At 42.2% G+C, this 16,387-nt stretch overlaps 2 protein-coding genes across 2 annotated transcripts; one reads left to right on the top strand and one right to left on the bottom strand.

The window, feature by feature from the left end:
• Positions 1-673: 673 nt before the first annotated feature.
• snx30 (sorting nexin family member 30) lies at positions 674-12,871 on the bottom strand. Its single transcript, XM_034602443.1, has 9 exons — positions 12,565-12,871; positions 9,396-9,611; positions 8,042-8,152; positions 7,782-7,940; positions 7,180-7,369; positions 5,933-6,132; positions 5,512-5,601; positions 5,126-5,278; positions 674-4,580 (listed from the first exon to the last, which is right to left on the bottom strand). Exons 1-9 carry the CDS (start codon positions 12,697-12,699, stop codon positions 4,503-4,505), a joined length of 1,332 nt encoding a protein of 443 aa, XP_034458334.1. The 5' UTR covers positions 12,700-12,871; the 3' UTR covers positions 674-4,502.
• Positions 12,872-13,532: 661 nt separating this feature from the next.
• LOC117771734 (SOSS complex subunit C-like) lies at positions 13,533-15,499 on the top strand. Its single transcript, XM_034602449.1, has 4 exons — positions 13,533-13,690; positions 14,200-14,296; positions 14,574-14,646; positions 15,046-15,499. The coding sequence occupies exons 1-4, from the start codon at positions 13,666-13,668 to the stop codon at positions 15,142-15,144; spliced, it is 294 nt and encodes a 97-aa protein (XP_034458340.1). The 5' UTR covers positions 13,533-13,665; the 3' UTR covers positions 15,145-15,499.
• Positions 15,500-16,387: the final 888 nt, after the last annotated feature.

The raw sequence follows: 16,387 nt of genomic DNA, 5'->3' as shown, positions 1-16,387 counted from the left end.
CACTTCAGAAGATCAGTTTTTGTTGTGATTGCATTGCTCTGGGTTTAATTGTTTTCATCCAAGTTTGTGCTTTGTTGTAAATAATGTTTGTTTATTTGTTTGTGTTACGCAGAGACGATTGCAGTCGATACAGTAGATTGCAGCAACACTTAGTTTGTAAGTTTAGTGTAAGTATAGTGCTTCACTTTGTAAAGCACTATAAACTGCATTAAACTATTTGAATGGTACTTCGTAGAAAATTATGCAACATTATTTTTATTGTATGCATTGATTTATTATTGCACTTTTATTGGTTCATGTGGCACAAATACAAAAGGTGTAAAGGTTACACTGAAGGGAAAATATTTTTATTAATGTATGATCAAGCTGTAAATTAAATTGTTTTAATGTCTGGTTGTCTTTTTCTTTTTAAAAACAGATTTTTTATTTATCTTTATGAAACTGGATGCAACATATTCTAAAATTCACTTTCATTCTGCAAATGAAAAGGTATTACGAACATTTCTAAGGTTTATTGCATTTTAGACTAAGCCGTCCTGTTTAATTTTGGTTTTAAATATTTGTTGTTTGTTTTATTCTGCATATATTTGCACTTAAAATACATTAAATGAGTAAAAACAAATAAAAACTTCAAAGACAAGAAGAAAAAAATCAAACCGGAGCCGAAGCGTAATCAAATGAAATCTTAGTTTTTATTATTATTGGTCCAATATATCCAAAAAATCATTTGAGGTAAAGATAAATTGCTTCAAAAACAACATCAATATACAAGCTTATTTATAATTACAACAAGATGTTATTCACATCCAAATGTACATTAGGAGCTCTGAACGTAAACAGTACACACTTAGGAGAAAAGAAAAGAGAGAAGAAGAAACAAAGCTGGATTCAAACGATTGTGAAAGTTTAACCTTTTCGTACGGGTTGGATTTTTGACTCTGAGCTGCAGATGAGATTCTCTTCACGAGTGAACATATGGGAGGAAGACAGGAGGAAGAGACGGCGACATTTGGCTTAGAAACATTGGATTTTTTACCTTTAAGAAAAATACAATTCTCGTTTCCTTACGGGCTCGTACAGTGGCAGCCGTCGTGGTCGTCCCTGTTTGGTGATTTAACCTGAATCAGTGAAAAACATTCAAACTGAAACACAAAATAATTTGACACCAGAACACCAGAAAAGTAAATTTAGTTCTTTGTTGGTTTTTCTTCTCAGCAGATATTTTTGCCAGTGGCTGGAGCTACATACAGTAAATAGTGCAAAAAGAAATCAGCAGGCACACAGTAGAATATGGGGCTTTTACAGTGGCTGTGAGAGAAGAGACGTAAATTCATCACCGGCGTTTCCAAAAATAAAAGTTTCGTTCCTCGTATTTTGGTTATGCCAAATTTACATATTACAAATCTTCCAAAAATCCCTTTTTCAAACGCTTCATCTTCACACACACTCTCGCTGGAACCCAACAGCGATCTGCGTCTTGTACAAAAATAGACTCAGCTGTGTCGTACACTCTTCAAGCTGTGCACTCGGGATATTGAATGTACAGAATATTGCTGTGAGAGCAAAAAGACGTTTCACTCAGGAGGAAGTTGTGTGTGCTCGGGTCACCGCGTCAGGTCAGTGCAGGTACTGACAGAGCAGAGCAGGAAGGACTACAGACACACTGACGCCTCAGTTTGAAAATACGCTGTTAACAAACAAACACAGAGTACCAATCTCATGAAGTAAACTAAATAGAACCAAAAGGAAGAGAAGTTATTATTTATATCCAATCACTTCATCTTTAACTGTTTTCATGTTTCTGACATTTCCTCAGTTCTTCATCAAGTCAGTATATGAAAATGTTAATGTAATTCGTCTTCTAAAGTATTTGCGAATGGGCCGGTCTAATCAGAACCCCCCGCCCCCCCCCGACTCTGGCTCTTAATACAGGATTTTAGTATTAAGGTGTTCTGGCATATAAATACAGTAATTAAGCTTTTTTAGCATCAGTGCATCCATAGTTCTCTCTGTTGCAGCTGCCTCCACACTGGACCACGGCTTCTCTGCTCACTCCATCCAATGCACACAGTAAAATACAAACAATATTCTTCATCGCTGACGTCTGGTAGCAAGAGGAGGCAGTAGCTCGTTCATTTTAAAGCTCAAGGAGAACGAAGGACACAAGAGCGAGAGCTGACAACTAAAAACCGTCAATCAGACGTCATCACCGTCTTACAGCAGAAGGCTCAGTACTAATGGTCGGATAAAAAGACAACTTAAAAGAAGCAAATGACATTTAATGTTTTAATAAATCCTCTGGAAACACGAGATAAGGAAATAAAAAATGATGAAATTATCATGCCCCCAAATCTGAACCTTATTCATTATAGAAACTCCTCAAACAGAAATTATGACCATGTGACTGAAAAATAAACATCACCAGGCTACAGCTGGTGAAACCTACGCCACAGAAAAATAAATCTTTTGTGAATGTGGTTCTGTTTACCGCAGCTGCTCCCTCTATGGTCAAGATCACACACTGGTATAAGAATATCTCAGAATTCGATTTTCTCTTCAAGGCAAAAATCGCATCAGCACCATTTGAGGCAAACAAAAAGAAAAGAGGAAACCGGTGTGACGAAAAAAAACAAGTTGTCAGTTGCGCTGTTGTACAACACACACGAGTCACAGCCGAGCAGACGAGCTCCAGGGAATTTAACAAAACCAAATTGCAAAATATGTCAGAGTTGGAGAAACAAACATTTCACTGGAAACAAACGGCTTCAGTTTTTAAAAAGTTCACTGTGCAGCATTTAGTGGCATCTAGTGATGGGGTTTGGGTACTGCAACCAACTGAAAACCACGGGAAGGAGAATGTGAAGAATCCTTCAGGCTAAAAGTCGACTGAAGAGCCAGTGTTTGGTTTGTCGGGTCAAGAAAACATGGCTGACCCTGAGGAGTGGATTTAAAGGACTCATTCAAGGTAATGGCTACATGTTTGATTCTGTCAGGTGATTATACACGAATGAAAATATAATTTTCTGCCAACAGATCAAACTAAATCCTACACACGTGAAAGTAAAGGGTGTAAAACTCTTTTTAGCCAAACTTTTTAAAATTTGATTTCCAAGAAGCCTCAACGCTGATTGATTCTCTGCAAACCAGCAACAAGAAAATTCTTAAGAAAATTCACCAACTCCAAAACAGACAGATGTTCACCTGACCGCTCTAAACTCTGTGAGACAGATGTTACTAATGTGGGAAATGATGCCACACGTTCCCAAAGCACAAATAAGAGTCACAAAGGCAGATTACTGCAAGAAAATACATTTGACTCTTTAAAGTGTTCTTTAAAGCACAGACACCTGATTGAGGGAATAAAGTAAAGTGTACCGAGGGATTGTTCTCTTTCAACGCCTTCCATTTATTTTCCATAAGGTGAAACTACCTGTTAGCATCCAAATCTGAGTCTTTTGTTTCTGCAAGAGAACAGAAGTGTAAACAAATGGCCATTGGCAAAAAAAAACAGAGGCAGCACTGCTCAGTTTCAAAAGAATAGAATGGGTTTGACCACCAGATGGCGCTGCAGTGTAGCTACAAAAATCAGATACATCACCAAACACAGCAGGAAGCTCGATATTCAAACCAGATGCGCATCGGTGCCATCACTGTCGAATGCAGCTTTGCCTCCAAGACTAATTTCTTACTGTAGAACTTAGAGGATTTTACCGACATCAGCTGCGACGCGTCCTGCTTCTCCTTCAGTCCTCGGGTTGAACACAAGGCCGAGTGATGAACCTCTAATGCCACAGCTAATTCACATCTGTCCAAGTTGATTTCTAAATAACAAAGGCTGCACTGCAAAGTTTGTGCACTTATGAAAATGGCAAATACAAGATTTCATGAGCTGAAACATGCAAAACTAATTAGAAAGGTTTATAAAATACTGGCGTCTTATCTACAGCCAATAAGACGCCTTTGTACAGATGAGAAAGGACAGTTTTTGTGTTGTGTTCTCGGAGGATTTTTACAAAAAGAAAGGGAGAGAAATCTCGGGGATGCTCCAAATAGTTATTTTGTTATTTCAAGATACTTCACACCAACTCAAATTATCAGTATCCACCTTCAAAAAATTTGTTCTGCATCAATCAGGAGCTTTTTCCTTCACATTTTATTCAATGTGAAAACGGGGGTGAAAAGATCGCAGTTAAATAAACACAAACAGCAACAGCAATTAACTGTTAATTGGAAATATGAAGTAGAAAAGAGTCAATAAGAACAATAACCCAAAAAAAACATTTCTGTGTACACAGCAGGTTTCTCCTCATTCCCTGCTGTCCTTGAACGCACCTCTTTCGCAGGTCAGGTCACCGCGAGAGACGACTTCCCCTCCGTACAGACGTCTCACACAAGAACAGGGGGCTGAAGTCCAGCAGTTCCAAGCTGCTGCCCCGGTTTGCTCTGTTTCCTTGGCATGAGAGCGTGTGAGGGAGGAACGTGGGGCGGAAACACGCAATGTTTCAGTTCGTCTCGCTCGTTTTGTCCTCGGTCTGTTTGTCCTGGAGGAGAGTGATGAGCGACTCCCACCCTGCCTGGCACTGCCGAGGTCGGGGCCGGACGAGGAGTCGGACAGCGGAGGAGAGGAATGAGGTGAAAGGGAGAGAGAGAGAGGGAGGGAGGGAGAGGCAGCGTTTCATTACACAAGTGATATCCTGTTTACATTTTAAAAGAAATGATGCGTGCTGGCTCACAATCTGCAGATTTGATTTCACTCTTTTAATGCACCTCCAAATGTTGCCACTTACTTATCATTACTCTTTTGCAGATTGTCTTATTAATTGTTTTTATTGACAGGACAGTGCAAGTGTGAAATGGGAGAGAGAGTGCGAGGCAGACGCGCAGCAAAGGGTCGGGTCGGAATCAAACCTGCAGCGCCTCCAGGAGAACCCAAACTGCACTTTTGAAATTTGACACCAAATCCTCAACTCTGCCCTCGTTTGTCATGTGATAAGTCGCCACCACTCGGATGCGACTGTGCTCTGCTGCTGACACTTTCACTTTGTGACGCCACAACTGATTTTAAAACAGACATCGTGGAATCGTTGGGAAACCCGTGTGATTAGTGGACCTCCACCAAACGTACCTTTTCATAGTGGGTGATGTTTTGGTCGGCCATGTTGGTGAGAAGCTGTTTGAAGTCTTGCCGCTTGTTGCTCTGCCAGCGATCCCAGTCCGCCTTCAGGTCAGCGTTGAAACACTCCAGTCTGTCCTGGCATTTCTCCACCTCCACTGGCATCTACAGCGAGACACAGAATACTACAGCTACAGGGGGTGTAAGGGGACATAATACAAGGCTGCATTTTACAGGACTAGAGTCACAGAGGTGTAAGATCTCTAAGAGCACAACTGCTGCAGATTGAAATGAGACAATGGGGCAAATAATTAACTACCTGATTTGGAAATATCACATTTAATGCTTTGAACAGAGCAGTTTTTTTAAACTTCCTGGTGTGAACGGAAGATGCTTACAGGCGTCCTGTCTTCCTGTCTGCGCAACACGGCTGCTTCTAGTCGTCCCTCGTACTCCGCCTGGCTCTGGTCTCGCTTCCTCAGAACGTTCTGCAATCAAACGGAAGACGTGCAGCCTCAGTGTCGTGTTGACAGATACCGTAATTATTTCTGAGACTGACGACATATGATAAATATTAAGAGAGAAAGAGGAAGAGAGATGCTGAGTCAGGAGAGTGGTGGGGACAGGATGTGAGACATGCAGATTCCAAGATAACACTGTTTTTTGACAGTTTATAGTTAAAGGACATGTTTTCTTGAACTTGCACCCAAAAAATACCTTTTAAAATTGAGAAATAATAAAGTAAATGAAGAACAAATCTAAAATATCTATCTACATTCAGCTTTCAAAGAAACGTGCCGACGCTCTCGTCCGTCTCACCTTCATAGACTCTATGTAGAGAACGTACTCTCTGAGTACAGGCAGAAAGTCCTGGCTCATGTTCTCACTCAGATCCTCCAGTGCACTGCCGCACGTCGCCACGGAGCTGGCCACGCCCTCCAGGGGGCGCTGCAGCTCTTCCTCCGACGCGGCCCAGCTGGAGTACAGGGTGCCGTACTCACGCAGCTCTGTATTGTACTCTGGAATGAGCGAGAGGAAAAGGAAAAAGGTTAGACAGTCTTGAAATAAACAAAGAAAAGCAGGGTTTTGGTTTTGATTTTGTTGTAAAATTTGAATTCTGCTGACGTTTGCCTTCTTTTCCATGACCTGTGGATTCGATTCAAAGTCTGCAGGCGGTTTTGAGGCTCTGGCACGTTCAACTGCTAAATCTATATTTGTAAATTACGCCAAAGAGGCTGATGGCCCAACACCAGGCCGCTGAGTAAAGCAGGCACGGCACAAACAGCTCAGAGTCCTTCATTATCTCCAGCCCCCTGATTACCCCTCCCCAGCTTTTCACCTTATCACTCAGAACACAAGAACCTTTCCTTCCAGCTCCAGCTCTAAAACCCTGGAACAGCTGGTGACGTCGAGGATTTCACACACGGCAGAATCGCAAGGCCCAAAGGTCTGTGGGGGTGTTTCTCTCCAAACAAACACAGCAGGACTGAAAAGTCAACACTGCAGAATCATACAGGCTAACGTTAGCCACTCCACTAAAGACTGGACGTAAAGCTAAGCGAGCACAATGTAGCATGTACAAATAGCTGCTAGCAAACAGGTACGGTTTTCTCTCCTGTCTGTTTCTTTGTTTGTTTGTTTGTTTGTCAGGATTCCGCAAAAACTACTGAACGTATTTCCACGAAACTCAGTGAAAGGATGAAACGGGCTGAACAAGAAACCATTAAATATTCTGATGGATCCAGGAATTTCTTCATCATTTTCTTTGACATTGCACGATGGCCTTCACCGATTTCCTAGGGAATCAAACATGGACTGATATTTATGAGTGTGCGATCTGATGTGGATAAAAATCTGGAATTGGCCGGTTTATAGGGGGTTGGTAGTTTTGTCAGGTGTGAAATCTCTTATTTAAAGCCTCCTTTAAGGAAACTGTCTTATAACCATTTGCATCACTACTAGTTTCTCCATACATGAATCTAGTATTCAAAATGTCACGCCCAGCCCAGGTCTCAACCACCATGAAGACACAGGCCTGAATTTATATATCAAGTCTCCATCGATACCTGACTGCTCTTTGATGATCCTCTGAGCGATGCGGTCGATGGTTCCCAGTTTCTGGTTGAAGGTGTCCAGGTACTCGCCCATGGCGCAGAATTCGGCCGGCCGCGCCCGCAGCTTGTAGCCGCCGGCCACGTGCTTCACCGACTCGCCCACTTTGGTGAGCAGGGCGAGACCCTGACGCTTGTTCAGGTCCTGCAGACACAGAAACAACAACCGTCAACAACACCACAACTGCCTCTCCTCTATTTTATCACCTTTAGTGTTTTATGACCCATTTTACATTTTGTCCTCGTGTGCTTAGGCTCAACTTTCGGATTCCAATTATTTTACTGCAGCAACAACCTCATTTCCCCACAGGGATCAATAAAGTCTCGTGCCTCAGATACTTAGAGAGAAAATCTGTGACTGTTGCCAGACATGGTGAGCGGCACATCCACGTTAAGAAGCAGAAACTCAGCGGTTTGTGGTCGTGCATTTTACTGGAAGATCCCAGATGAGTTTGATTGATTCGCATTGGACGTGAATTATGTGTTTGTCAGTGGCAACACAGAAACAGCAGCACAAGGACAAGCTGTTCCCACTTCCCAGTGCTTTGCCGTCTCACCTTGGCCGTCAGGAAAGCGTTCAGGTGCGGGTTGAAGGAGAGGACGGGATGGTCCGCGACTCGCTTCAGGAACTTGTCCAGAGCCTTCATCCTCGTCTCCACAAACTCCTCCGAGAAACGGTCGACCACGCCCTTCATCACAAACTTCTCGGGCAGCGGCTGGAGAAAAAGAGGGAAGAGGGAAGAGGAAGAGGAAGAGGAGTGAGGGGAAGCAGAGGAGAGGAAGCAGAACTGTCGGCTGCGTGTCTCATTCGACCTACTGGGATGAGGTGGGTCGGCTGGCTGTCCTCCAACTTGATCCTCAGCCAATCGAAGTCCTGGTAGCGCCGCCGCACGCAGTATTCGGGCAGATCAAATTCTATCCGTGTCGTCTGGAGGGAAAGGAAACACACACATTTGCGATGTTAATTTGCAGAGTGTAAAATGGCATCATAGGTTTTTTTTTCCCAGTAGCAGCGAAGGACCTTTGCATCATTATCATAAGTTTATTTATAATGAGTTATTAAGGTTTATTTTTCATTGTGTATAAATAACAGAATACTTGCAGGTACAGTAAAGCTCATGTATTTGCTTAATACACTACGCTGTTCATCTCAGATCATATTGGATTACTGTACATGGATATTGACCTTGAAATACAGCTGACACTGCGCACACACACACACACACACACACACACACTCTGACTCTTAACAATCTAGTGTTAACCCCCCCCCCCCACCACCACCACCACCACCACCACCACCACCACCACCACCACACACACACACACACACACGTCTTCTCGATTAACACTTCTGTTCATGTTGGGTTGTGATATTTGTCTCCGGCCTCTGAGCCGAGAGGGATCGAGTTTCCTCCGGTTTGTCGCAGCAGAAGATCACATTCTGCAAAACACATTTTTCACTTTCCACACAACATCCAGATCTTTACAACCACAACAACAAAGACACAAAGAGCCTCTTGACTTTATCTGATCGTCATAACTTTCTTCTGTGTTTTCATATCTGCACGACTCAGGTTACTGTGGGGACTCGTTGCTAAAATTTCAACACTGCCAAAAGCGCAAAAATGTATTATGCTATGGTTGCATTACATATCAGTGTATTTTCCATCACGCACTGTGAGAAAGGAATGAAGAGTCGGTACATTATAGTGTAAAGAAAAGCAAATAGAGCAGCTGTCCTAACAAATGTGTGCTAAGCTCCTGAAAAATATTTAGTGTTTACATGTTTAATGATCCCAAACATTCTTCTGCGTGTCTGCCTCTGTTGGATCATCACAACAGGTCTGGACTCGTAACTGCACCCTTATCGATCATTGGATAGAGGGAAGGATCCTGAGTAGTATGTACACATGCTTCCTCAAAGGAAATCTAGAGGAAGAGTACTTGTCTAACTGAAAACTTCCATATTTGTAGTTCAATGAAAACATGGATGTTTGTGAAAGAGAAAGAAAATATGGACGTGTTTTGGACTTTAAACGTTGCTGTTTATCTGCCAGCTCTTAAGTCCTGGATGTTAAACGTGCCTCGAACACACCACCAAGTTTTAAAGCTAAAAAATCAAACCCAACCAAATAGAACAAATGTGGGATTACTGGGCTAAAACCGACCTTGGTGGAGACTCTGTAGGTGATGTAGGTCTCCATGGTGGAGACGTGCTTCTTTGGGTCGTCGACCGTGACGAAGAGGTCACGGGTTTCCGTGGAGACGTACGGGTCGAGGCTGTCTGCTTCCAGGTCGTCGTCCAGCTGCAGCCTATTGAGGAGCGAGGACGCCGAGGCGGGGCTGGACGTCTCCACCGGCGTGCCATTGGTCAACGCGGCTTCCTGCGTGGACACAATAAACATGGCACCACAGTGACATCAAATTCGGATGTAAAACAAAGGGCCGATAGATTGGATGCTGACGGTGATGCAGTTGTTTGCGGCGATCAATGAAGCTCTTGTTGAGGCTGCATCATCTCACACGGCTCTCGCCTTTCTAATTGAATGACGGACGAGGAGCGAAACGGAGCATTTGTGGAATGGGGGATAAATATCTACAGGCTTAATACAGAAAATACCAACTGGGGGAAAGTGATTTACCGTTTTCACCTGCTGTAGAACACCAAAAGACTTAATCTTATAAAATGCCATTAATATTATTTGACAAACTGTGTTTTTGCCGTAAACAGATGATGAAAATAAGTATTTATTTGGGGAATCTAAAAGATCTCATTAGACGAGCAGCAGGGGGAGCAGGCGCCAGAATGTTACAAGTTAAACAATAATCCAGATGCTAACACGGCAACAGGAAGGTGAGGAAAACATCGAGGCAGCAGCAGGGTTGCATCACCAAAAACAACCCGCGCTGCCGTTTTTTTTTATTTCCTGACGTTTCGTAAGCTTCTCTAATGTCTAATGTCGTCTGTGGCCTCACACACCAGGAAGGAACTACTTCTCTCTTCCAGAAACTTAGAGTGCAGGACCGAGAAGCTAATGTTCAACCTTAATCACTTTTTATGTCACACACACACACACACTTTTAGTTTTTATGAAAATCACCTGATGCAACTTTCGATTTCAATCAGTGCCAAGAAAAAAGTGCCACAACCTCTGTCTCTACTGTCTCACTCCACCTCTGCACACACTCTGTCTCTGTCTCTCTCTCTCTCACACACAGACACACACACACACACACTGTCTCTGTCTCTCTCACACACACAGACACACACACTCTGTCTCTCTCTCACACACACACACACACACACACACACACACACACACACACACACACACACACACACACACACACACACACACACACACACACACACACACACACACACACACACACACACACACACACACACACACACTCTGTCTCTCTCACACACACACACTGTCTCACACACACTGACCACACACACTCTGTCTCACACACTATCGAGGCTGCTGACGTTGCACTGTGGTGCTAACCTGCACTGATAATCACAGTTCAGATAATTGCATTGCGTTGCATCGGTGTGAACAACCAGGCCACAGAAACACAGCCACACTGTGACAATCTGAGGATATCTCACAGATCTGTTTTTCATGCAGAGCTGAGAGATGTATGAATGCAATAAGAAATATTGTAGGATTGTGGGATTCTGCTCGTGATAAAGGTTTTTGGGGGTTTCATGTGTATTTCACAGTTTTATCTGAGGAAAGGGTGAAAACCTTGTATCATCGTATCAACACGACTATTTTTAAAGTCTCTGTCTCGCAGCAGACACTTTGACTCCTCCGAGCGGGAGAAGCAGGTCTCACTAACAACATTAGTAACGGCTCTGCTCCGCTGAAGTGTGTCCCAGTGTGACTTAGTGAGGCAGCACGAACAATGCCAAGCAGCTAAATGGAATTCGGCCATATTTCAATATATTATTTATACCTGTAACAAGATAAAACATCCAAACCTCTACTTTAGAATATGATTGAGGAGGATTGTGTGCAAATAGATAATAAGTGATCAATGGGTTTAAACAAGTCTCATTTGAAAAATAAAACTGTTTAAATTCATTTTTAACACTTATTTTAACTTCCCCACCCAAATCATGTCAGATGTGAAGATCTAAAATGATCTAAAAAATGAACAATAAGAGAGCAGCTCAATGAGAGAGAGAGATTTCCAGAAAACTCTTTCTTATAGATGGAGCTTTAAAAAAATATGACAAATTTGCTAGAAATCAAAGCAAAAATCTGCACACACTTTCACTTTCACGCCCAAACCTGCGCCTCGTGTCCTGTCACACAATCAGGCTGTTGTTGTCAAATATTTCATGGATCTTGATGCTCTGGAGACTGAATATTTGTGCAGATTCAATTAAAATCTGTCTGTAAATAACTGCAATGTGGTTTCATAAGGGGCCTGTTGGGCCTCGGCAGTGGTCCACACTCTGTTTAGTGTCTTTCTAGTTTGTTTAAGGAATCAGACTTTACCTCCGGATGGTTCATGTAAGTTAGAAATAAGTAAAAAACTAGAAAAGAATAAAGTTAAGTAGGTTGCAGGGTGACCTGATAGAAAGGGCAGTGGGGCTGTAGCATCTCGTGTTGGTAATAATTAACTGAATCCCTCAGTGGTTGCTAAGGTTAAACTCCCGGGTTTAAAAAAAACAACAGCAGCAGCAGCAGGAGGAATAAAAAGCTTTGTCAGGTGTTCACCTTCTTCTTCATCTTCTTCTTCATCATTATCTCTGTGTAAACACCTGAGCAGGTAATGAAGTCAGGTAATGGATTTTCTGACCAAAACACATTGTTCACAGTGAGAGATTGTAGTGTGTGTGTGTGTGTGTGTGTGTGTGTGTGTGTGTGTGTGTGTGTGTGTGTGTGTGTGTGTGTGTGTTTGTGTGTTTGTGTGCAGGGGTTTCGCTCAGGTTGTGTTGTTTGTTATCTTTCCTTATCGTTCAGTGATTTCAGGCGGATCAGTTTGGGTCTAAACTCCAGTCATGAGCAGTGGAAACCTTAAAAACAACCTGAATGTTAAACACTGAGCAGAGGATGTGTTCATGTGAGTTTTTCTCTGTTAAACTTCCATCAGTTTGCTGTGAGTTCCTGATGAATTCAACCAATAAACACCGGAGACAGGTCAGGAGACAGGTCAGGAGACAGGTCAGGAGACAGGTCAGTAGACAGGTCAGGAGACAGGTCAGTAGACAGTTTAGTAAACACACTACACTGGGGTTGGCCCCTCTCTCTCTAGATCTGCTTCCACACCTCAGACCCGGTCCCGGTCCCGGTCCAGCCCGCCCCTGGTCCCTACCTTGTCCCCTCCTAAGTCCGCCGTGACATCTGGCCCCGGGGACAGCGGCTCCTCGGCGGCGGACAGCGGGTGGAGGATCTCCGCGATGGGCTTCTGCCCCGAGCTGGCCAGGCCTCTCGGAGCGCCGACACTCATCCTGCGGGAGGCGGGAGGCCGCGGCCCGGGTTAGCGGCTGACTGTCCGGTTCTCCGCGGCGGGGGGGACGACGGTGAGCGGAGCCCGGGGACGAGGCGCTTCAGTGCGGATGATCGAGGTGAGACATCCGCTGGCTGCTGTCAGCTGACTCCCACTGCGCAGCTGCGGAAGTTAAACAGCGACCACCCGGAAGTAAACACACAAGACACGTGACATTGGGGAAAACGCCAAAGATCGTCTGTTGGCAAGAGCAGTGAGATGTTGGCAGAAGAACTGACAACCCTGTAAATGATTTACCCAAAGTCAGTTTGAATGACGTAAACATGTATTATATTGAAAGTGTAAAAAGTGGGGACCAGTGTAAATTAAGTTAAAAAAAATATAGAGAAATAAATACAAAAAGTAGTATTGGAAAATGACAGATGAGTGTTACACTTAAAAATGAATATAATAATAGAAGTGGTATAGTAAACAAAGTATGAAAAGTCATTTTGAGCACATGATAATAAAAGAGTGATATTGCACACGATGGCAGGCAGTGATATTGAACATGTTGCTCGGTCGTATTGGTATAAAAAATATTCCTTATAGTCTCACTACGTAATATATAAGTTAGATAAATACATTAAATACATTAAAATGAATTATTCATCTTATCTGTCAAATATGTTGATTGTTTAAAGCTGATACTTTTCAGGAATGAAACAAAGGCTCATAATGTTCATCCAAGAATTATTTTTAGCAACTGTTCTTCATGTTGCTAGTTTGCTAGCCTTGCTCATGACGTTTTTGGATACTGGATAAATGAGCGGAGTGAGACATCTTCACTTTATAACCCATCTATCAGCCTGACGTGACACCGGCACATGAACATGAGACAGATGTTTTCTCTCACACGCGACACTTGAATCGTTATTTAAAGTTTCCAGCTGCTGATCCGCTGTTATCTTCACCTGCTGCACCAACATGGCTGCGAACCCTCCAGGACAAGGTCAGTATTTCTGTTTGTTTGTTGTTCATAATGTTGAAAGTGAAGTTCTGTGTCTTTAACTGTGTTGAATCCAGGAGAGCGGAACTAGAAATCCCGTGTCCCTGAACGCATCACAGCCTATGTAGTTTTAGTTTATTTCCCTTATCGACTAAACAAAACAATTTAGATGCAAACACAAAATCTCTTGATTGAAAAAGGAGCAGAAAGAAGAATAATCTTATATAATCTGCAGCTATTTTACAAGACATTAATTAACAAAGCAAATAATTCAATAAAATAAATACATTTAAATAGCTGCAGTTGCAATTAATTTAATACAATTCAAAGAAGCTCACAAAGGGATTTACCTGTCACAGCACAACAAAGCTTAATTAACTTAATTATAATCTGAATATACTCCAAATTTTACTCATTGCATGAAGGAAGTGATGTTGGCTGATGCCGATTATTATGTCTCTCTCTTTAATCTTTTAGTTTTCTTCATTATCTAATGTATTTATTTCTTGCAGCCTTACCAAACAGAGCCCGGGTTGCGATCCTGGCCGAGCTGGAGAAGGAGAGGAAGCGGCTGTTGCAGAATCCATCCATGAACACTGCTGGAGGCAGGTATGGAAATCCACCTGCAGGGAACAGTGCACAGTCAACAGCCAAGGAGGATGATGGGAGTTTTATCCCATGACCTCAGAGAAAATCAACTTCTAATAAATAAATATTGTTTTACATTATCAAAAGTGGGATTCAGGTGAAAGTGCCTCATGCTTGAGCAGATGAGACCAGACCAGTGTGATTGTACTGGGTTTTCCAACATGAGCAACATTTGCCAGCGTATTCAGTCACATATGAGGTTAATATGAGAAACATCTTGTCACATGTTTCTCTTCAGATCGAGTATGAAGGATTTCAGGGACAACGCAGAACAGCAGCACATCGCTGCTCAGCAGAAAGCCGCTCTGCAGGTGAGATACACCACACAGCATCTGGAGTATCATGACAAACTAGGAAGGAACTCAGCAGAGCTCATATCTCAGCCAAGGCCCAACACTGCCTTTAATTTAAATCAAGCTGCAGCTGCAAGCCTGCTGACAAACCAACATTTTATCAAATCATAAAAGTTGTATCTTGCTGAATGAAGTGAGATGTTACATTTTACTAATTTCCTCTGAACAAAATCTAATTTACATCACATTGTCTTCAGTTTGTCTTTGTTCTGAAAGAACAGTATTTATCATAAAGACACACATTAAACAAACAAGAGAAGGTGTTAAGCTTCAGAGCTGTCGTAGGTTTTAATTTAAGTCCTCGCTCAGCTACAGTAACACAAACCCTTGTCTAACTAACCAGGTCTTCTCTTGCAGCATGCACACATACACTCCTCGGGCTTCTTCATCACTCAGGACTCGTCCTTCGGGAACCTCATCCTCCCCGTCATCCCGCGCCTGGAGCCCGAGTCATGACCTTCCACCTGTGATCTGCCTCCAACCTGCCTGAGACAAAATCATGTGCACGTCAGATTTATTTAAAGAAAAGCGTTCAAAACATTCGGAACAGAATTTCGAGAAAGATCTTCGACGGCAAACTACAGAAATCCTGCTCTGTTGCCGACTCCCCACAAAATTGACATGTTCTCTGGGTTTTTACATTTGTAATTGATATTTACATAATAAATTTGTTATATGTATTAAATCACATCTTTCTTTTACTTTTATTTAATTTATTTTAAAGTTTTACAATAATTTGCTTTTCTCACTTATTTCTTGTAACTTGATTGTTTGCATCCAACAGTTTTAAAATGATTCAAATGTGAACAGACCTCCGCACTACTTGGTTTTATTTTAACGCCTTTCTGATGAACACAGCTGTGTTTTAAAGATTTGTTGCTGATGCAGTCGCATGATATGACCAGAAGTTCATGAGACCACAGCACCGGATATGAACTACAGATACAAATATTCATCTCATGCATCATCACGTGTTTTTAATATCAACAGTTCAATCATCAGACACCAGAACAAAACCCAGCAGCTCATTAACTCTCATATTTACCTTTTCCTAATTGATACCAATTAAAACCTTCCATCTGTGACATCAGAGCAGGTTTCCCATCGTCCCCCTGTGTTTCTCTGTCTCTTCAAACTGATCTGATCACGTTTGATAATCGATCATAAATAAAAATCGAATGTCAGGCACCATTTGAACAGTATTCGTCGAGGGTCTAACATCAACACAATCCAACAGGAAAGTCCCTCTACTGCCACCAGCTGGACAGGAGGAGAAACTTGTCTCATTTCACTATTATATTATATTATTAATTGTTGCGTTCAGTAAAGTCTAGGATTTTTGACCATGAATGAACTTATCATATTAAAGTACACTGCATTAATATGTGATCTGGATTTGCAGCTGGATAAAGTAACATAATGCTGAATTGACTGTTCAGTGTTATATAAACCAATAATAAACTTCAACAGGAAGAAATGGGAATATTTAATTTTAAAATTATAACAAAATCTGCATAGAACCATGACTACAGAGCTCATCAACTTATAGTTTAAAACAATTCAAAATATTCTGTTGTGAATAATAATTTGGGTTTCATGGTTCATTGTAGTTTACAGCCAGTTTAAGATTCTCAAAGTTACTGCTTTTTTAACTCGTTAAAGAATCCACGATAATTTAACATGCAAATAATCCAGAAAT

Source organism: Hippoglossus hippoglossus, chromosome 12, assembly GCF_009819705.1.
Source record: "Hippoglossus hippoglossus isolate fHipHip1 chromosome 12, fHipHip1.pri, whole genome shotgun sequence".
Classification (NCBI taxonomy): domain Eukaryota; kingdom Metazoa; phylum Chordata; class Actinopteri; order Pleuronectiformes; family Pleuronectidae; genus Hippoglossus; species Hippoglossus hippoglossus.
Note: the sequence above shows the minus strand (reverse complement) of the source record. Positions and strands in the feature narration are given on the sequence as shown.